Source organism: Giraffa tippelskirchi, chromosome 3 (assembly GCF_054371585.1).
Source record: "Giraffa tippelskirchi isolate mGirTip1 chromosome 3, T2T-mGirTip1v1.2.pri, whole genome shotgun sequence".
Lineage (NCBI taxonomy): Eukaryota > Metazoa > Chordata > Mammalia > Artiodactyla > Giraffidae > Giraffa > Giraffa tippelskirchi.
The window spans coordinates 79,195,165-79,218,627 of record NC_137277.1 but is presented as its reverse complement, the minus strand read 5'-3'; the positions used below and the strand labels follow the sequence as shown (position 1 = coordinate 79,218,627).

The 23,463-nt window shown below is 36.3% G+C and overlaps 1 protein-coding gene across 5 annotated transcripts in view; it reads right to left on the bottom strand.

The window, feature by feature from the left end:
• Window positions 1-23,463, bottom strand: part of CWC22 (CWC22 spliceosome associated protein) — a 63,932-nt gene that overhangs the window by 27,588 nt on the left and 12,881 nt on the right. For all 5 annotated transcript variants that reach the window (XM_081579467.1, XM_081579472.1, XM_081579468.1 and 2 more), the window contains exons 2-8: window positions 17,925-18,064; window positions 12,821-12,888; window positions 10,674-10,784; window positions 7,920-8,159; window positions 2,874-3,002; window positions 1,231-1,399; window positions 897-950 (exon numbers count right to left, since the gene is read on the bottom strand). In XM_081579467.1, coding sequence (XP_081435593.1) covers window positions 897-950; window positions 1,231-1,399; window positions 2,874-3,002; window positions 7,920-8,159; window positions 10,674-10,784; window positions 12,821-12,888; window positions 17,925-17,951 — 798 coding nt within the window. In that variant the 5' untranslated portion in view covers window positions 17,952-18,064. The remainder of the gene's footprint in view (window positions 1-896; window positions 951-1,230; window positions 1,400-2,873; window positions 3,003-7,919; window positions 8,160-10,673; window positions 10,785-12,820; window positions 12,889-17,924; window positions 18,065-23,463) is intronic.

Below are 23,463 nucleotides of genomic sequence, written 5' to 3'. Positions count from 1 at the left end.
AGAGCAATTTTACTGTTTTCATTTTTAAAATGTGGCTCAGCTGATAAAGAATCCACCTGCAATGCGGAAGACCTGGTTTCAATCCCTGGGTTGCAAAGATCCCCTGAAGAAGGGAAAGGCTACCCACTCCAGTATTCTGGCCTGGAGAATTCCATGGACTATACAGTCCACGGGATTGCAAAGAGACAGACACCACTGAGCAACTTTCACTTTCACTTCCCCCTGGAGAATGGAATGGCAACCCACCCCAGTATTCTTGCCTGGAGAATCCCAGGGACAGAGGAGCCTGGCGGGCTATAGTCCATGGGATCACAAAGAGTCGGACAGGAGTGAGCGAACTGACGCATAACATAACATAAATCAAAACTCTTGAACAGTGGATAAAAAAACACAAAAACTAAACAATAAAATGAGAAATTTTTGCATCTAAAACAGGTTAAAATTATTTAGTACACAATATTTTATAAAATGATTCTAAGAATATATGAGTATATACATATACCATGTAGTTATACGTATGAATATACACATATATGTGCAGTTGTGGGGAATAACATTTTTTAAAGAATATCAGCTGTTAGGTTTTCTTGAACACTAAGTACAGGGAAAAGAGAAGAAATAGTAACTTTTTAAATAAAAACGCATTATAGTCTTTGAAGGAAAAATATGCAGTTAAGTAACCATGTAGAGTATTAAGAGTTTGATTAATTTACTAACACTTGTCCTGGGTTCCTCTTTATATTAAAAAATGCATTTATTATAGTTCTAAAATTAAAATATCATTCAAGATACTTTTCTGAAGGACTGTAAGTCAAAACAAAGATGTCACTGAAGTGGCATCAAGCCTGTGGTCTAATGCCACTGAATGGCACCAAATTTTGAAAATAATTACTTACCACATTTTGATTAATAAGATGTGCCACAAATTTTGAAGCTGTCAGACAAAGTGGCTGAAAAGGGAAATTAGAGACAAAGTCAATCTGTAAACTAAAACCAATTTTCATTTATCTATAGAGTCTACAGTTTACTTACACACTCGGCTTAAAATATGTAACATGCAAGGTAATTTTAACGTGTCATAAAATAAAAATGAGTATATGTGAAAACATGCCATTTCTGGATCAATAGACATCAACATTGCTTACTAAGGCTGATACTTAATTACTGCGGTTGATACGGTGTATTAGTCTGTTATCTGTAGCAGTCTACTTACAAGTCCATTACATGTACCTTATCATTTCTCCGATAGCCTTTTCGAAAATTAAGAATTAATCTTTTGAGGATTAACTCTCCAATTTGTGGAAATTTTGAGTTGATAATTGCCACTAATGCTGCATAAACATGGGTGAAGATTGGAGAGGCACTCTGTGCTTGCAAAACAGATCTGGATAGCAGGCCTCTGGTTAAAAGCGAAAAGAAAAGGAGTCAACAATACTCACTGATTTCATTAGAAGGAAAAAAATTCACCTAAAATCCAGCTATATTACTTCTCTGTAAATCATCATAAAAGCTAAATCAGAACTAAATTTTCACTACCCTTATCTAGAGGAAGAAATTGTCTTACTAATAAAACGATTTTGAGGAAATAAAGTTTCAATCTGTACTTATATAAAATAGATTTAATATAATTTTTTTCAAAAATTTTTCTAAATATAAATCTTTTCCAGTTGCTGTTCATTACATCTAATCATGAATTTAAGTTCTTAACTTCTTATATTAACTCACTTAACATTATCAAAAGTGAAGGGAGAAAAGACTTGCTTCAAAAGTACTGAACTTTGACTTAAAGTAAAATTTCTACTATGAGCCCATTATTCATATAAATTAATTCTGAGATTAAAGACAAATCTGGGTGGCTTCCATCTAAAAGACAGGCTTAAGTCTATTGTTCATGAAAATAAAAGTGAAAACAATATTCCTGAGAGATTATGTAAGCACTGCAAAAATAATGCTAAAACAAGGACAGGAATATAAAAGGTCCTATCTTCTAACTCATTTTGAAATGGACATGTTTCTATCAATGTATATATTTGATAAAAAGAAAGATACAAAATGGCTTAACTGAAGAGTTATTTTTAGCAATGTAATAAATAATTATTTGACTGTCAAAAGGCAGAAAAACTATGTTTTCATAGTTAATCAGGTTTAGGTATAACATCTGAATCACTAGGGTAGAAAATGAAAAAAGAGAACTCAGCTTATAAACTGTAACGAGTCTGCTTCTTTCTGAATAAAATGAGAGTGCTTTCCTGTGGCTGCCTCCTGGTCACCCTATTAACCCTCACAATGTGCTACACCTTACTTTATATATATATCCCCAAAGTTTTGCGCTGATGATCAAGGTCATATGGGAAAATAGTCCTCAGATTTTAAAATTAATAGAATATAGAATATTTCTATTTCCTGATGAGTTAAAATATCACAACTACTTAAAAACCACACAGAAAATGGTTGTTATTCCCTTCTGCTTTTCTAAAATTTATTACTTATCTTTCTCATTTCTTTCACATTCCCACTTTGCTTTCATTAGAAATTAAACTGGTGTGAGGAGCACTTTGTGTATATAGAAAGAAATTAAATATTTATTTTTCTTCATGAGTTTAAATTATTGGAAGTATTCAGTCAATAAATAACTGTGCCAAAATCATTATGTGACATCAAAGCTTCTCAAACAGTAAAAAACTCCACACAAGCTCTAACAGTTGTTATTTGTTAGGAGCTTACATATTTGTAACAACTGCATTTTAAATACTCCTTGAAATTTTCTTTGAAATGAAGTAGCATAATAAATGAATGATTATTCTTCATGTAGATTATTATTTTCCATTGAAAAAGTGCTATGAAATACTGCAAATAAAATAGCCAATGCTTACCTTCCTCTAACTATATTTTCTTGAAGAAGTTCTTGAATAATAATACCAATATTGGAAATGTTAACTTTGTTGATCAGGCCATTGATAGATTTCTTCAGGGCTTCCCAGCTCATCCTCTGGTATGCTAAGCTAAAAAGAATTGATTTTAATAAAGATGAAAACTCAGTCAACAATTACAATAACAAGAGGTTATAAGAACACAAGAAGTACTTAGTGTTCCTTTATTTTCGAAATAATTTTCACAAAATGACCCAAAAGAACAATAAAATATATGACCACGTGGAAATATAGATTATACCTAAACCATATCTGATTCTCCATACATGTGATACTCATGTACAAATTCCTTTTAATAACATAGTAAAATAATACAAGGATATGTAAGGATAATATTGTTCTTATGTCCATGTATGTGTGTGTAAGTTGCTTAGTCATGTCCGACTCTTTGCAACCCCATAGACTGTAGCCCACCAGGCCCCTCCGTCCATGGGATTCTCCAGGCAAGAACACTGGAGTGTGTTGCCATTTCCTTCGCCAAAAGGAACTATAGAAAGAAAGTGAAGTTGCTCAGTCGTGTCCGACTCTTTGCGACCCCATGGACTGCAGCCTACCAGGCTCCTCCGTCCACAGAATTTTCCAGGCAAGAGTACTGGAGTGGGTTGCCATTTCCTTCTCCAGTCCATGTATATTGCAATTTATAACATTTATTAGTTAGATTCAGTACATGCTTATTTTATAATACTTAATTTACTACACTTACCTCTAAAGGAAATGTTTTAAAGTGGAAGCAACTATTTTTTATTTAATTTACAATATATAATACCTAAATACAAGCTGTGAAAAGAAAATTTGGTATTATGTTCCTTCTCATAAAAGCATGACAGAAGAAAAAAAATTAAGTTTTAAACCATAAAGAAATAGTATTAATTATAGAAAAAGAGAAAGTCATACACAATCATGGGACTGAAAGACTGTACTAAGTATATTAGAGAAAATCTCTATATTTAAGCAGTAGTCCCACAGGCTTATTAGCTGAACGCTAGACGGCTACACTGTTTTTTTTTAAACTTAGAGCATAGGTAAATTATTTAGTCCAAATGGGCTTCTTTAGGCTGAACTTGGTAATATCTAAGGTCTTTTAAAGCTCAAATTCTACGATTTTTATAATTATTTCTCTGTGGAATATGATTTCAGGTACAAAAAGTCTCATCTTTTCCTTATATTTCCTTGGCAGTCTGGTGAAGGTGATGAACTTCTTAGAAAAATGTGTATAAATATATAGCGTAACAAAGGATACCAATCATTTTGAAACAGAGCTTTCAAAGCATGAAAAGAACAAAAGTTTGATATAGTATTCTATGTGCTTCTTAACACATTATATAGCAAGAAGTGGTAGTAGGCATAACAGCTTTTTTAATTCACAAGTAGCATAAACGGTATTTTGAGGTATTTGTAACAAATAGTCTGTTAATACTATGGTCTGCTGCCTACACTCCTGATATAAATGTTAAACTATATCAATTTAAAAAGATGCAATTTTTTCCAATTCACATTCACCGACTGCCTGAATTTTATCCATGGACCTCTTGAAAGTCTATAGGTTAAGACTCCCTGTTTTGAACCCTCCTACACTGTTGATGGGAATGTAAACTGGAGCAGCCACTATAGAGAACAGTATGGAGGTTCCTTAAAAAACTAAAAATACAATTACCATATGATCCAGCAAGCCTACTTCTGGACATACATCCAGAAAAGACAGGAACTCTAATTTGAAAAGATAGGTGCACACCAATGTTCACAGTGGTGCTATTTATTAACACAACAGTTAAGACATGGAAGCAACCTGAGTGTCTATCAACAGATGAACGTATAGAAAAGATGTAGTATGTCTACACCATGGAATCTTACTCATCCATAAAAAAGAATGAAATGTTGCCATTTGTAGCAACATGCATGAACCAAGAGATCATTATACTAGGTAAAGTAACTCAGAGAAAGACAAATATTCTATCGCTTACATGTGAAATATAAAAAAATAATACAAATAATCATTTACAAAAGAGAAATAGATTCACAGATACAGAAAACAAATCTACGGTTACCAAGTGGAAGGCAAGGGAGAGATAAATTAGGATTATGGGGTTAACTGATACACATGAAGTAAACAACAAGAATTTACTTTGTTTCACAGGGGAACTATATTCAATATCTTACAATACATAAAAGAAAAGAATCTGAAAAAGAATATGTAACTGGGTCACTTTGTTATATACCTAAAACTAACACAATATTATAAATTAACTATGGTGGTGGTGGTTTAGTCACTAAGTGTGTCCGACTCTTGTGATCCCATGGTCTGCAGCCTGCCAGGCTCCTCTGTCCATGGGATTCTCCAGGCAAGAATACTGGAGTGGGTTGCCATTTTCTTTTCCAGGGGATCTTCCCAACCCAGCGAGCAAACCTGGATCTCCTGCATTGCAGGCAGACTCTTTACCAACTGAGCTACAAGGGAAGTCCCAAAATACTTAAATGAAATTTAAAAAAAAAAGAACTCCTGTTTTAGAGTGCTATACCAGCTGTGCCAAGGAGGTGATGGTAAGAGCTGTCTATACTGGTGAGAAACCACACCTTATCACTGACACTGTCCTCAGCAAACACTGAAGATAAAAAGCAGACTGCAGTTAATTTCATTACTATTTCTAAATTCTCTATAGATTACACATTCCCTTTCTGCCTGCATCTGAGGTGGAAAACTCCTCCTGCCCTCAACCCAACCCTTTGGTATGCTACTATATAGAGTAGTAAGATTTACGGATTAACAACTAGCCTAATCAATAAGATACTGCTGATACATAATCACAAACTCTTCCATTAAACTTTGGTCAACAGACAATAATCAAGTACAACTGTATTTCTTAATTAGGAAACCTACAATTAACCTGATTTAGTATCTGCTGAGGAAAGACTACACTTCCACTTCTGTCTCCTTTACAGCCTATAGGCAGAGTTCAACTGTATATAAAATTATTTTCTAAGAATCTGCTTAAAATTGCATATATTATGGACTCTGCCCACATTATAAAGAAGACTCGGAGATTAATGACAATGCTTTTACATTAATGACAATTAATGACAATTTTAACGACAATTTAATTTTAATGACAATATTAATGACAATGGTTTATAGTTAAGATTGCTTTGAATGAGGTCAGAGATAGTAAATATTTTTCACTAACACTTCCACTACTGCCTCCTATAAGAGCAGCATGCCTGCATGATCATGAAGCTCCCAAAAACCACAGAAGCAACTTCCAAATCCCTTCTCTACATAACACTGCAGGCATCACTACCAAGTGCTCGTCTAAGAAACATGAAGAAAAACTTATTGTTTTAATGTCATTTAAATGTCCCCTTCTAGCTCATAAATTTTTTACTGCTACTGCTGCTAAGTCACTTCAGTCATGTCCGACTCTGTGTGACCCCACAGATGGCAGCCCACCAGGCTCCGCCGTCCCTGGGATTCTCCAGGCAAGAACACTGGAGTGGATTGCCATTTCCTTCTCCAGTGCATGAAAGTGAAAAGTGAAAGTGAAGTCGCTCAGTCGTGTCTGACTCTTAGCGACCCCATGGACTGCAGCCTACCAGGCTCCTCCGTCCGTGGGATTTTCCAGGCAAGAGAACTGGAGTGGGGTGCCAGTGCCTTCTCCGATAAATTTTTTACATTTTATTTCAAATATTTATAACTTATTTTATAAAAATGACATTTCTACCTCAAGCTAATTCTTATAACAAATTTATATTTCATTTATATAAGGTTCTCAAGTACTCTCAAGTTGCCATGAGAATACACAAGAAAGATACAGTAGACTTTCTTGACTCACCTGGAATTTGTTTTTCTTATAAGCATACTTACCCTTCTATCCCAATCTTTTCCTTGACTACCTGGCAACTGAGTGATCATTTCAATCTTGGGCCATAGTTTTTCTGGTTATTATCTCATTTCACTAGAGAAAAAGGCCTTGAAAATAGCTGCACTTTTCTACGTAGCTTCTCATCATTTCAATTATTTTGAAAAGGGAAGGAAAGGTACTTAAAGAGAGAATGGTCATATATGAATTTTGATTATTTGCCTCAGTGTGGCAAAAAATTGTTAAGATGTTATGGTCTAAAAAATAGTAGGGAAAAGAGAAAACTGTCAACTGCTTCACAGGTTAGTAAAAGAGTTGACAAACTACACCCAAGAGCCAAATTTAGCCTATAGCCTGTTTTTGCAAATAAAGCTTTTTGGAACAAAGCCATTCTCATCTGTGTACATGTTTTATCTATGGCTATATTCAATATAATAGTGAAGCATGCATCCTCAAGTTATGTCCAGCTCTTTGAGATCCCATGAACTGTAGCCCGCCAGGTTCCTCTGTCCTTAGCATTTCCCAGACAAGAATACTACAGCAGGTTGCCCTTTCCTCCTCCAGGAAATCGTCCCAATCCAGGGACTGAACCCACGTCACTTACATCTCCTGCATTGGCAGGTGGATTCTTTACCACTGTGCCACCTGGGAAGCCCTATAATGGTGAAGGGGAGTAGCTACAACAGAGAGGATAATGCACAAAGCCTAAAATATTTACTATCTGTACTTTTATAGAAAAAGTTTGCCAATTCCTGGTTTGGTATAACTAGAAAGATCCATTTTAGTTCTAAAGTATCAATAGTACTCTTAATTATCGATGAAAAAGGGACATCACTAATAAGCATACAACTACAAAAGGAATGGTTTGAAAACAGTAAAAGAAAAAAAAAGATAAGTGACCTTTCCTCAGATTTTTCTCCTCATTCATGCAAAGAGGTTAAGAGCTAATGTCAGGGAAAATATTAAGCAGAGCTCCAATGGAGCTTCTGAAGGCAGGAAGGAAAGAAGTATAATTTGAGGTCTCTATCATTATGGAATCTGCATGTCAATTCTCAACAGTCAAGGTTAATTGGAACATAGATGACTTTTTTCAGTGAGAGAGTGTCACCGCCTTATATACTTATTGATATTGACATACCTGTTTTTGTCTGTAATCTGTTCCTGCATCATTCTGAGTTTTGCAGGAGGAATATACGCTCCACCAGTGCGAGTAAGAAGAGGATCCAGCTCCTCTTTCTTCTTCTTTGCAGTAGGCTCATCCTGAGCAGAGGAACTCTGGGTTACCGATGGTTCTGGGCTTCTTCTCCCAGGAGATGGTGATTTCCGGGACCTCTTCCGATCCACATCTCTTTCTCTGCGTTTTTCTCGGTCTCTACTTCTGCAATACATTTTTTGGATGGAGAAAAGATGATACAAAATACATTCTTAAATGAATTGCATACCAAATGAGTGAGACCATTTGGGGGCCACAGATTCAGATAATGAAAAGGGGTTTGGCAGTGCCTCACAGAGAAAATGTAACTTAAACTAGGTCATCAAAGCTTGAGAGGATTTACATTGGGGGCAAGGTGGCGAGGGGCCAGGGGGAAGGGAGGATGGCATTCTGCAACTAGTAGAAGACAGAATAACTACTAAAAAACTGAGCAAGGTTATTTAGGCCAGAATAAGTCAAAACAATCAAGAATAATGTGTAACAGCAGTTGGAAAGATGAGTTTGAGTCAGACTATGAAATCTTAAAAGACAAGCAACAGACTAAGTTTTTCATCCTGCAAGTGATGAGAAATCATGAATAATTTCTGATTGGGATAGTAACATGAAAATAGTGTTTTCCAAAGACAAATTGGCCTGTGATGTATGTGGTAAGTTGTATAAAGGAGAAACCAGAGTTAACCTCCAATAATAGCAATTTAGGAGTGAGACCGTTATCGTAAGTTGTAATTTGAAATTGTTTCCTGATAGAACTGGCAATTTATTATAAATCTCAAAATATCAGAAGCTTCTGATTATTTTAGACAATGTGAAAAAATAAACCATTTTCTAGCCACAGAAACTCTTCCCTACTAATGCAGGCGACTATCCTTTGTAAAATGATTATTTAATGCTTTCAAACTATCAAGAAATAGCAAGAAAGAATGAATCTTTGCTTTCTGCTCTCTTTCCCCAGTGAGCGTTTGTCCACTTGGCTGTTTTCTACATACAACTGCCTAGAAACTCAGATTATTCTGCTCATGCTTTGTGCAACCATGAGTTATATGAATAACTATCACTGTACTACCAGGAAAGCATTTAGTAGATTTTACCTAAATCTAGAGGGTATACTTGAAATAATATATCTTAATACATGAAAAAGAGTGCTTCTAGTCACCTACCCAGGTAGCTGTGGAGAAACTGTTTTCCAACTGAAGCACAAAGAGACCTGAGTGACTGCCCCATGAAGACACAGTCTGTACCTACCAACACAACGTGAACAGTGATAGTGGGGAAAGTGGTTCCAAATAGAAACCCCAATTAGTCAAAGGCAGGTGCTCTGAAATCTAGCCACTGCTTTGTAATTGAGTTGAACATTTTACATCTACAGGAAAAAGCAACTCATTTTATATCTATTCTCTGTGGAGAATAGCTACAAAAGGAATTTACTGACACTGGTTATGATTCTTCTGAGAAACACCAGGTAAGGCTGCTTACTGGCTGGTAAAATTGTGTCCTTATACAATTATAGCGTTTCTCCTTCAGAGTGCAGAAGTAATAGTCTTCTGACTCTAAACAGAAATATTTCTCTTCAAGTGTTTTTGTACTGTTAGACTTTATAGTCTACATAATAAACAATGTGCTTACTTCACAGTGTGTGTAGATCAAATCAAACTTTGTGTACATACACTGGACTAGACACAGAGTTACAATGAAGTAATACAGTCAGGGGTACGGATATAAACATGGGCTCTGGAGTCAGAATTGAGCTTAAATCTCAGTTTCATTATCTATTAGACAGGTAACAGCAACCTGAGGTATCAGTTCTAACTCACTTCCTTATATGCAAGGAAGTATATGTATCCTTACATGTATCTAGTATATAAGAGTTTTGACAGCATTTGAGAAGGTATGAGAATGCCTAGCTCACCAACTATGGTGGTAGCAGTTGCTCCTATTAAAGTGTCATTAGGGTGACAGCAGATAAACCTGTCTTTTGGAGGTTAATTTAATCACATTTATAAGGACAGGTTACATATTAGAAAGTAAGCAGTGAAAAGAAAATTTTGGCTGCAGATATCAAATAATGTGCTTGGTTCCAAACTATGGAGAAATTTGATTAAAATTCTAATCTGGTATAGTCTGGGTAGTCATGGAATAGATGATATGAGAGAGACATCAAAAAGGATATAGAACTATGTGAACAACAGAACATGGTAGGCAAGTTTTGGAAACCAGATGACTAATAAAGTGGGCAGTCAAGTTCTCTAAGACTCAAGTAAGAATAATTTATACTTAGAAAATGGTAACTTCATTCTCAATGTCCCTCTGCCATTATGTAAATTAAGATCACTCAATATCATAAATGACTTTCATTCAGTAAACAATCTCAGAGACTCATATAAGCCAATTCCTCATATAGCACAGTATAATGAATAAAAGCTTGAAACCTAGAGTCAGACAGACGAGGACTTGTCACTGACACACTTTTAAAACATAAACAAATGACTTAACTTCTATAAGCTTCATTTTCTTCATCTATAAAAGTCATATATTTATTGCAAAAAGAAGTTAATTCAGATTAAGTCCTTATTAGAAAGCCTGGCACCTAAAAACATCCACTTAATGCTAGCTGTGATTATTATTATGCATAAAGAAAATTTAAACAAGTATGTTTCTATAGTTAAAATATCCAGTACTAACCGTGACTCCATGCTACCGTCATAAGAACGTCCTCTCCTTGAACGCTCACAGTCTGACCTGCTGGAGTCAAAGCAATCTCTATCCCGAGGCGATCTTTCCTGTGCTATGGATCTAACACATCAAATAAGAAAACCAAAGTTACAAGTTGAAAACAATGATGTTACACTTAGAAAAGTCATATATTGGTAATGGTGATGTAACTCTATGACTGCACAAAATCCTATCAAGTGGATCTTAACAGATTATTTTGTTGACATCTATTCATTCAGTCATGATTATAAAAGGTTTCCGCTGGTACGCAACAAAACAACGCCTGAAATTCACTTAACCAAGCTCAACATCTTGGGCATACTGTCCTTAGTAGAAGATACATATTTGCATATCATATAGTTTCAGTTCAGTTCAGTTCAGTCACTCAGTCGTGTCCGACTCTTTGCGACCCCATGAACTGCAGCACGCCAGGCCTCCCTGTCCATCACCAAATCCTGGAGTCCACTCAAACCCATGTCCATTGAGTCGGTGATGCCATCCAACCATCTCATCCTGTCATCCGCTTCTCCTCCCACCCTCAATCTTTCCCAACATCAGCGTCTTTTCAAATGAGTCAGCTCTTCGCATCAGGTGGCCAAAGTATTGGAGTTTTAGCTTCAACATCAGTCCTTCCAATGAACACCCAGGACTGATCTCCTTTAGGATGGACTGGTTGGATCTCCTTGCAGTCCAAGGGACTCTCAAGAGTCTTCTCCAACACCACAGTTCAAAACCATCAATTCTTTGGCATTCTGCTTTCTTTATAGTCCAACTCTCACATCCATACCTGACCACTGGAAAAACCATAGCCTTGACTAGATGGACCTTTGTTGGCAAAGTACTGTCTCTGCTTTTTAATATGCTGTCTAGGTTGGTCATAACTTTCCTTCCAAGGAGTAAGCATCTTTTGATTACATGGCGGCAGTCACCATCTGCAGTGATTCTGGAGCCCAGAAAAATAGAGTCAGCCACTGTTTCCACATTTATTTGACAAGAAGTGATGGGACCCGATGCCATGATTTTAGTTTTCTGAATGTTGAACTAGTGGGACAAAGCTCTCCTCCTGCTGTCTAGCTGGCTCATTTTATCAAAGTACTAAATAGTGTCATTGGTTGTCCTCCATTAGTTGTCAACCACTAGTGTCATTGATTGGCCTCCATAAAATCCAGTTATCCCACTCCAAAAGGCTATTTTTATCAGCTCCTATTCTTAAAATCATATTATTAGATATCTGTGAGAATGGACTGAATGATCAGCAAACAGGAACAGTTAATATAAGATCTGCCTTTTGAATCTCAAAAGTCAATAAAATCAGAGAACCTTAAGAGAAGTTAATACATACACACATGATAAATATACACAGTAACATAATCTATGTTTCATATGCATATCTACAATTTATTTGCATACACACATATGTGTGTGTGTGTCTACAGAGAGATTTTCTAAAAAATATATATAGGGAGAAGGTGATCCATGAAAGACAATAAGTAGACGCAGTACACAGTAATTAACTTGTGTATAAAGCAATGGTTTTTTGAGACAGCAGAATGGAATATGAACAAAGTACACAGGGAATAAGAGATCAGACAACTGAAAGAAAAATTAGAGGATGCTTCTCCTTTCATAAATTCTTTTTCAAAGTTATAGCTTACTAAGTGAAATAAATGAAGTCATACTATGAAGGCATGATGAACATTAACGGTAACATTTCTGGGCCTTTGAACTTAACACAATTACGGTAAGATACATATGAAAACATTTTGAAAACTATAAAGAGCCGTGTACATATAAAGGATTAGAATTAACAGTAAAAGCATTTCAAAATGATGTGATTTCAACTAAATTTTCCATTTTATAAACTTCAATGCAGTATTTGACATATTAAAATTGCTCTCCTTCACCTAAAAATTTCATAAAAATCTAGAATTATCTACTAGAAATTCCTAGAACAGTCATTCAAGGATGATCTGTTCTCAACCCCACTCAAGTAATATTGCCTGTAAAACCATCAGAAAAAGTTAGTAAACCTAAAATCAGAAATCTAAGAGCTAAATAATTTCTTAAACTCGTCTTTAAACATTTAAATGCTATTTAGAACACATAAAATTGTTTACCTGTCTTCTGGAGAGGAGGTCCTTTGATATGAATTATAATTTTCCCTTCTGTCATGACTAGAAGAATGCTTTAAATGGAAAAAAAGAGGGGGAATGGAAATTTTAAAATTCTGTTAAAAAAAACATACAGACACATATGTATCTTGGAAAACTGGAAGTCTTTAAAAATTATTTCAAAATATGCTTTTAAACATAAAAATAATTTATACTACCTAAATAGTATATAAAATAAAACAAAATTTTCAGGCCATCCCAGGTAAATGTCTGTTGCAGTTATCTGTTTTAACTATAGATCAAATACTGTCTTTAAACAACAACAACAAAAACTCAAGGTATAATAGAAGAAAGTAATTCTCAAATTTTCGGGCCACTTAGTTAATATTTTATTCCTATGTAATGAGATTCAGATAGTAAAGAATATGCCTGCAATGCAGGAGATCCGGGTTCAATCCCTGGCTTGTGAAAATCCCCCGAAGAAGGGAATGGCTACCCACTCCAGTATTCTTGTCTGGAGAATCCCAAGGACAGAGGAGCCTGGCAGGCTACAGTCCACATATCGCGAAGAGTCAGACACCACTGAGCTACTAACACTTTCACTTTCAATAAGATTTAAATTTATAGAACACTATTTTTATAAAGGCTTTCCCTGGTGAAAACCACGACCAAAGGCTGGAGGTTTTCTTGCAAGAACTCACTTCTGTGGTTATGCTCAAGTCTTTTATAACATTGCACTATGTTCTTATCTCCTTTGGCTTAAGAAAACCACAACATTAGTCCAGGTTACCAAATCTGGATAAAACAGAAGAAACTGACTAACATATTTATGAAAATTCATTTTTGTTTTCAGCAAACATTATCTAAGTGTCTGATATGGCATGTATGACACTATGGTAGGCTGTAAAGATTTAAAAAATACGACTTGTAAAATATAGCTCCTAAGCCAAATCCTTTGAAAAATAACATACAAAAAAGTAACTTCAATGTAATATGAGACTGAAGATACATGTCACAATGAGAGAGAGATATGAATCATCCAGTTTAAGAACATATCCTAATTTAAAAATCCAAATACATTTAAGATGCCAAAATATTTATAAACAGGTAAATTTTTAAACTACTTATAAAAATGTTCACATTGACAAGTTTATTTTTAAGAATTAAAATAATTTTAATTAACTGAACAGATTTTAATTAACTGAAAGGAAATACAGTGTATTTTCAAAGAACCTTAATCTTGAATTCTAAGAAAAAAATAATTCAAATAATGAGTAATTTGTTCCACATACTGACATGCTCACCTCCTTAATGGGAAAAAAAATACATTCAAAAACTGAAAATTATACTGCAAAGAAATGTAAACAAGCTCCAACATCCTCTTATGTTACCGTTGTCAGTGGCTCAGTCATGTCCAACTCTTTTTGACCCCACTGACTGTAGCCAAGTTTCTCTGTCCAGTCAAGAATACTGGTTGCCATTCCCTTCTCCAGCGGATCTTCCTGACCCAGGGACTGAACCTGGGTCTCCTGCATTGCAGGTGGATTCTTTGCCATCTGAGTCACCAGGGCAGCCTCGCTCTTATGTTATGAATAATTAGCAGCAGTTTGAGTCTATTATCACAAGTAAATTAATTGCTAATACAATCTCCTTAAGTATTGAATTTTTTGAATAGTATACACTAATTAGACTAATGTGTGCTGGTGAATAACTGCTGTTAAGTCGCTTCAGTCGTGTCCGACTCTGTGCGACCCCATAGACGGCAGCCCACCAGGCTCCGCCGTCCCTGGGATTCTCCAGGCAAGAATACTGGAGTGGGTTGCCGTTTCCTTCTCCAGTGCATGAAAGGGAAAAGTGAAAGTGAAGTCGCTCAGTCGTCCGACTCTTATCGACCCCATGGACTGTAGCCTACCAGGCTCCTCCATCCATGGGATTTTCCAGGCAAGAGTACTGGAGTGGGGTGCCATTGCCTTCTCCGCTGGTGAATAAACATGTGATCAAAATTTATAATTTAAGGTAGTCAGTCTGGCTATATTTTACACGGAGTGCAAAAATCTTAAAATCTGGTTTCTATTTAATATGTATAACTTTTAAAAATTCTTTCACTGGGTAGCATAATTAAGTAGAATTGTTCAATATATATGACATAAGCTTCCATAAAACTTGACATCAAGATCCTAAACCAAATATGGAGCACAAGATTCATGCAATTCATGGTAACGCCAAACACAGTATTTACTTATTTTTTATAAGACACAGCCCTTCCTCCAGTCTAGACACTCTAGGGGATACAAAAGATAGGAAAAACCTTCAAGGAACTTAGGATCTTAGAGGAGAAATGATTATAAAGATTTCTACAGTTAAAAACATCAGATTATATGTGAGACAGATAGAGAATGGGGAGGAGAAGGGGAAGGAGCAGGGAGAGAGAGAAACCAATAAAACTGCACTCTCTACTTTTTCTTTTACAAGACATGACAATTATTTTGATTACATTAGGGAGAAGGCCTCAATTCTGTGCTAATGATTTTTAACACATCTCCGCAACATCTGTTGTGAGCAAGAGGGAGAAATCAAAAATACTGACGTCGTGACTCAGGATTTCATAAATGCAATCAAGTTAACAAATGACTGGCACATGTAGTCAGTTCTAACAGGAGATCTTAAGTAGGAACAAGCACTGGGGTACACAGTACCAAGGGAGACAGTGAGTAAAGGGGAACTTGAACTGGGTTTCAGTACATTTTACTCAGTGAAAAATAACTTCAAAGTTTGATCCAAATAATAATAACCTGAATTTCCCTCTTTCCCTTATCATAGAGTTTAGATTCGAAGTCAGAGCAGTAGTTGATGGTAATGTATTGTTGAAATTACCTTTAAAAATCCTCTAAATTTTTCCTTAAGCAAAGCAAATATGGTACACTGAGCAGTCACTTGTAGTCTCTGACAATGTAGACAGCAGTACGAAGAGGTGATAGGAGCAGGAAGCCTGTGTCCAGAAGCTCTGAACATCCCTTAGGCTCAGGGAACAAGCCTTTAGAGCAAAAAGAAAGGCAAGGCTGGAAGAGTTAGGCAGCTTGCCTCTAACTGGCTAATGAAGCTACGTAAAGTCAACGGAAAAATAAAGGATCCTCAGCTGAAGCCTCCTGAACCTTACAGACGAGGCTTCAGAACATCAAGAGAGGATCTGAGGTAAGAATGGGCCCAACCCAGCTAGTGGCCAACAAGATGGAGAGAGGAAAGCAAATGAAACTGAGAATTGGCTGAAGGGGGTTGAGCCGCTAAGTGTGAACAGCTTGCTGGGGACACTTCCCAGGCTAGGGTGATGCCCCAGAAGACCCATGTGGACAACAAAAGGAAAATGTGGACAGGCACAGTCTAAGAGAAAGAAGAAGGACTCTGAAAAAGACCGAACACTCCTCCCTCTGTGTAAAAGGCAGAGACTAAACTGAGTGCTTGTCTAACATGGCTCAGTCAAGAGCCAATTCTGCACAAGGTCTCCTTTCTCCTTAGGTCCCCAACTCCTATCCCAGTCTGCCATCTACTAGGCCCATAATTAATTGTTTAACTGTCAGTGGGCCAATGGATAAAAGTTCCAAAGAGGCAGATTTCAGAACACTATATGAAGGTATCTACTGACAGATGGCGCCAGCTTCCGGGACAGCAAACTCCCTGCCAAAGGAAATATATAAGCACAGGCTGGATGTCTACCTAGGAAGGAGGCCTGGAGAGTGTCTTCTCATACTCAAAAGAGGTTTGAAGAGATGGCAATAGAGCCTGTCTCAGTCTATAAGCATATCAATTCATTTTATTAAGCATTTACCACACCTCAAGCCTGGTACCTGGTGCCTGCTGTTAAGGAGCTCCTATCTCACACTAAAGTAGGTTTAGGGGTGCAGAGGTGGTGGAGGAGGGGAAAGGAGAAGTGGCTGTCTTTATAATCAAATAAAAATCCACCTTCCCCTTTACTGACTCCAAGATACAGGAAGTAATGTGCCTACTTGTAGATCTATGGACTACACACACTGGCAAGTACATCTGTGCAGCTGAAACGAAAAGGAAGTAGAATGGTTTGCTCTTCTGCAAAGTCCACTCAGAGGCAGAGGAACAGTTCTGAAGCAGATGGAGTGACAGTTCTTGTGACCACTCTGACTACCTCTACTATTCTACTTTTCTCAGAACCTGCTCCAGCCACACTGGACTCTTCAGTTTTACCTCTGTTGTTCCCTTTGCCTAGCACACTCCTCTCCCAGACATCTACTGGGCTAACTCCCTCATTTCCTTCAAGTGTGTGCTCAAAAAGGCTGGTTTTCACTGGGCCATCCCTATTAAAAACTGCATCATCTGATTACTACTGATCAACCTTACCCTATTTCTTTTCTCCATAGTACAATCTAGAATTTAACACTGTGAAAATACTATATAATCCACTTACATATTAAGTTTATGATCTATTTGCTTTCTCCACCACTAGAATGCAAACTCTACAAGACCAAGGAATCCTGTTTTATTCACCATTTTACCCAAAGTGCTCAAAACAATCACTGGGACATAGTAAGAATTCAGTGAATATTTGGTGAATAAACGAATGTATAATGTCTAAACTATAGCACCAAATAAGTAGCCCATTTATGCATCTGTAATATGCAACAAGAGGTTCACTTGTAGACAGACATGCAGAAACTGTGACCAACTGAGAAAGAAGATAATCATCTTCCATTTTACACTCATGCAGGAAATAATGCTCTTTAAGAAGAATGGTGGAATTTCCTGCTGTTAGTTATTTCTCTTTTATACATACATGCTCACTCACATATACTTTCTTGATTTAGACACACATGCACACGCACATACTCATACACATGTGCATACACGCGCAAGCACACACACACACACACACACACCCTCCTCCACCCCTGTCTGCTCTCTCAAATTACCATTTGACCATCTGGCCAAATATCTAGAGTTGAAATTGTGTTAAATTCAATGTGTGTATGACACAACTCTACTGTCTGGTTCTACTGTCCTAATTATATAAATGCATTTTTGTTTAAAGGGTAGATAAACGACTACAAGTTTATGTTCTTTACTATAAGTTTCAAACACTTACCTTTATTTGTGCCACACTACTTTTCATTTTCTTTTGCCAGGTGATCTGATATGTCAAAGACTCCTTAAGCTGGCCCAGATAACAAATACCAAACAGGATGAATTTCTTGACAGTTTACCTTTTCTGTCTGCAAATGTCACCTATAAAATATACCAAAATAAACCTTTGTTAACACTAATAAGAAATGTGTAAAATAATGACATGTCATTATTTTGGTAATTTTTGAAAAATGCTGAACTGACAGTTATGTTTATACACAACTGCCATTCAAGTATTTTATAAGAACTGCATATCAATAGTTTTATAATTTATGGTATGGTGTAAGGTAACGAAATCACAAAAGTGAAATAGAAAAAAATTAAAAGAGGTAGAGAAAATAGAGTAAAAACTGTGCTCAGCACCAAAACAACTGAAAACAATTTAAAAAAAATCTAATTTGAACTGGAGAAAGGATGATACATATTATCTCTTCCAATCCTTCATTTTAAGGATAAGAACACTGTCAGATAAGTCATTTCAATGTTCTAAGTTACAACAATGTTCTAAGCTATAAAACAAGCTAGCGCTGGACTAGAAACCTAGCTTAAGGACACCTGATTTCACTGGACCACATACACAAATAATCTAGGTACTATAAAGTACAGTGATACAGAGTTGCCATCACTTAATGCAGTTGGGGAGGTATATAAATCACTAAGTAAAGAAAAGTTTCCTTTACCATGGTTATCATGCTATCTAGATTAGTAAAAACAAAATGTAGCTGATTCTTCACAAACGTGTCACTCTACAAAGTATAACTGCAATCTAAAGCATATCATTGCTCAGGGACTCCCAGAGCAGAGAGAACCAGAGAAGGGAAGTCCCATGTGCTCAATATACTCTCCCAAATTTCTGACTACACCTGAACCCATACACATACTAAACCCACACACACACTAAACAGAGCCCTGCTCAGGATCACAGAACTGAACAGAGATGTGAACAACTCAAGAGACAGATGGGTTCAAGAGACAGAATTTGCAACTTAAGCCTTATCAAATATCGCCTAAAGGGTCACCATTCCTCAGGGGAATACACCAGAATCCAAAGTCTTAACAGAATAGTAAAATGTCCATGATACAATTAAAAAATAACTTATCAGATAACTGTGGCCCAATCTTGAGAAAAAAGGCAATCAAAGAAAACCAATACTGAGACACCAACCCAGATGCTAAAATTAGCATAAGAGGTTTTCAAAGCGTAGTCAAAAGTGAAAAGGAAAACATGCTTGTAAGGAATAAAAATATAGAAAATTTAAGGGAAAAAAACCCAAAACAAAAAATGAACCAAACAGAAATCCAAGGACTGAAAAATACATGAAGCAAAAAATTCACTGGACAGACTTAAGAGCAAAATGGAGATAAAGGAAAGCCAGTAAGGTTGATGTAAAATCATTAGAAATTATCCAATCTAAAGAAAAGAGAGAGAAATTTTAATGAACTGTATCAGGGATATGTGGGACAATATCAGTGGGCACTGTGTAATTAAAGTACAAGAAGGAAAGAGAGAAAGAATGGATAGAAGAAATATTTCAAGAAATAACAGCCGAGATATCTCCAAATTTGATGAAAGACACAAGATTACAGTTTTAAGAAGCTTGAACACTCCCCAACAGGATACATATAAAGAAAACCACCCTTACACAAATAGTTACATATAGTAGTCAGTAATCAAACTGCTGAAAACTAAAGATAAAGAGAAAATCCTGAGAGCAGCAAGAAAAAAACAACACATTATATAAGCGGAATAATTCAAATTATTTCTGACTTTTCTTTAGAAACTAAGGAGACCAGAAGACAGTAGAATAATCTTAAAGTGCTGAAAGATAAAGAAACTGTTAACCTCCAGCAAAAATAATCTTAAGAATGAAGATAAATAAAGATATTTTCTGACTGAACAAAGCAAACAAAAACAACTAAGAGAAACTAAGAGAATGTATCACCAGCAGATGTGCACTGCAAGAAATGCTAAGGGAAATAATACCAGATAGAAGTATGGATTTTCAAAAAGAAAAAAATAACACTGGAAATGGTTAACTTTCTCAAGAAATATAAAAGACTACTTTTTCCTTTATCTAAAATACACAAGTCTGTTTAAAGCAGAAACTATGTTGGAGAAGACTCTTGAGAGTCCCTTGGACTGCAAGGAGATTCAACCAGTCCATCCTAAAGGAAATCAGTCCTGAATATTCATTGGAAGGACTGATGCTGAAGCTGAAACTCCAATAATTTGGCCACCTGATGCAAAGAACTGACTCATTTGAAAAGACCCTGATGCTGGGAAAGACTGAAGGTGGGAGGAGAATGGGACAACAGAAGATGAGATGGTTGGATGGCATCACCAACTCAACAGACATGAGTCTGAGTAAACTCGGTGAGTGGTGATGGACACGGAGGCCTGGCGTGCTGCAGTCCATAGAGTTGCAAAGAGTTGGACACAACTGAGCAACTGAACTGAACTGTAATGTCTTGAGAGGGCATACTGTATGTATGCAGATATATGTGGACTAAAATGGACCTACATGAAGCAAGGTTCCCGATTTTTTTCTGAGGCAGTACAATATGAACTCTAAGAAGCCTGTGAAAAGTTAAGGATAGACATTATTTTCTCTAGAGAAATGACAAAAAAAATGTAAATAAATATAACCAAAATGTCTACAGATAAATTAAAATGGAACTAAAAAAATTATAAAGGCAGGAGAGAAGGAACAGAAGAACAAAAAACAGAGAGGACAAAAAGAAAAAAATAAGATGGCAAACTTAACTAACTATGAATTATGTCAAGTATTAATGAACAAACATTTCTAAGTAAAATTAAAAATTAATTATTAAATAATTAAAAATTAAAAATAATTAAAAATAATATCACCTCACATCAGGTGATACAGCTCTGAAGGTATTATAACCTAGTCTTGGCTGGATTTTAGGTCCCACTTGCCTCCTCAAAATGACTTACACAATGTGTATTTGCCATACACAAATCACATGATTCTTTTCAAAGATCCTGTTTTTACGGCTATAAATGTATAGAACTATAAAACTCAAAAAATTTTACTCAACAAGCTTTTGCCCAAAGGTAATGGTATTTTTTTTAACCTCTACTAGCACCATCATTATATTCTACTATATCCTTATCATCTAGTATTATTTATATATATGTTTATTCAATAACAACAAACATTTATTGCATTTGTATTTTGCCAGGCATCCTTCTAAGAACTGGGTAGACAGCAACGAACAATCCTAACAAAATTCCCTGCCCACATGGAGCTTACTTATAAATTTATTTATAGGTTAACTTATAAAAAGTAAATTTAGATTTATTTACAAAAAGTAAATCTATAATGATAAGCAAAGCACTCAGCTACTAATAAAGCAAAGTGGCTAGCTGGGTTTTTTTTTACACATGTCATTTCAGATCATTACTTAATACTGTAAAACAAGATCCCGAATTCACTACGTTAAAAAAAAAAAACTGGAATATGAAAACCTGCATGGCTGGAGAATTACTTGTACATATATTGGGGCCCACCTGACTTACTTAGAAGAAGATCCGTATACAGGGGTGGTGGTGGGGGTGGGGGGAATACCTAGGCACACTGGTTTTATGAAAGCATCCCCAAGGTAATTCCAATATCCAACTCTTCCTCAAGATTTCTCAGCTTTCCAATTCTGGACAAGAAACTGGTTATCAATTTGTCTTAAATCATGAGTCAAATACAGGACTCTACAGCTTACCTACTTTGTAGTGAAGAACTTAAGACATAAATCATTTGAAAAGGGAAACTTAAATTTCAAATATTAATCCTTAACTCACTGGTAAAATGCACATACATGTATATAAAAAACAAAAATCAGTATCAGTGCTTTTTAAATCTGAGAAATTCTGGGCACAATTTATAGGGAGAAAATTCTCACTCATAATGCACTGACGGCCAGAGCACAGGCTTTTTGGAGCTTAGGACATCAGCCATGATAATTAAAGTAGCAGTATCTACTATAACGGGCTTCCCAGGTGGTGCTAATGGTAAAGAACTTGCTGCCAATCCAGGAGATACAAGAGATGGGGGATTTGATCCGTGGGTCAGGAAGATCAACTGGAGAAGGGCATGGCAACCCACTCCAGTATTCTTGCCTGGAGAATCCCATAGACAGAGAAGCCTGACAGGCTGCAATCCATACGGTCACAAAGAGTCGGACACGACTGCACGCATGCACGCATCTACTATAACATGATCACAAACACAAATTTAAGCACTGAACTGGAGTCACTCAGATGACAAAATATGTTCATGAAACACTTTTATTATCCTTAAAATGAAAATAAAACATGAAAAATTGAGAGAGGGCAAGAAAAGAAAAAAAACCTGCATCAGAATTCAGTCTTCCTATGTAAACTAGATATGTATCTGATAACAATAATTGTTTCAATGATTATGTACTTCTCAAGTTAAAAAATGCATATACATAGACTGGAATAAACAGTTAAAATTTTCTTGCCCGTAAGCTTAAATATGCTTATTAACTGTGAGATCTGGAAAATATTTTATGTAAAAATTAAAAGCCTAGAGAACTATTAATGTCCTTACTATTCATAATTTGTCCCTACTCCTGGGATGGTACTATATGATACCTCAATAGAGGATTCCATTCTCTTCTATTTTAATAATGTTGTTATACAAATTAATTGGGGCTTCCCTGGTGGCACAGTGGTGAAGAATCTGCCTGCCAGTGTGGGAGACACAAGAGATGCGAGTTCGATCCCTGGGTCAGGAAGATCCTCTGGAGTAGGAAATGGCAACCCACTCCGGTATTCTTACCTGGAAAATCCCATGGACAGAGGAGCCTGGAGGACTACAGTCCATGGGCTGCAACAGCATGCACGCACAAACACGCCCCGCCACCACCACAAATTAACTGAGTTACTTTTTGTCCACAGGAGTTTTTGCTCCTTCCTTACATTCACCAAAAGACTCCCTCTATGAACTAGGCTCAAGAACTGAAGTGTCCAAAATGAACCTCAAAAGAATCTAAGTAAAAGACTCTGCCTAGTACTCTTTACTTTTTGCAGGGACTATGCTGACGGATACTGCTGCCATCAATCACCTGTGACTCATTTTCAGGAATTCTCTCACCCAGGAGAAAACAGAGGGCAGAACAAGGCCCTCCTTCAACAGATGCTAGATACCAGTGACTGTAATAGACTCATCTGGATTATTTTTGTCCTTGATCCTCTTACTTTTTTTTTTCCCCTCTCTGCTAGCCGACACTTTGAAATCAGCACTGTACAAAAGAATTTTCTGCACTGATGGACAAGTTCTTTTTCTGTACTGTCAGTAGCCACTATATCAATAGTCACTGACCACATGTGGCTATTGAGAACTTCAAATATATCTAGTGGAAATGAGAAAATTAATTTTATATGATTTTAATTAAGTTTATATTTAAACATGAATAGCCACATGTGGCTACTGGTTACCATACTAAACTACACAATTCTA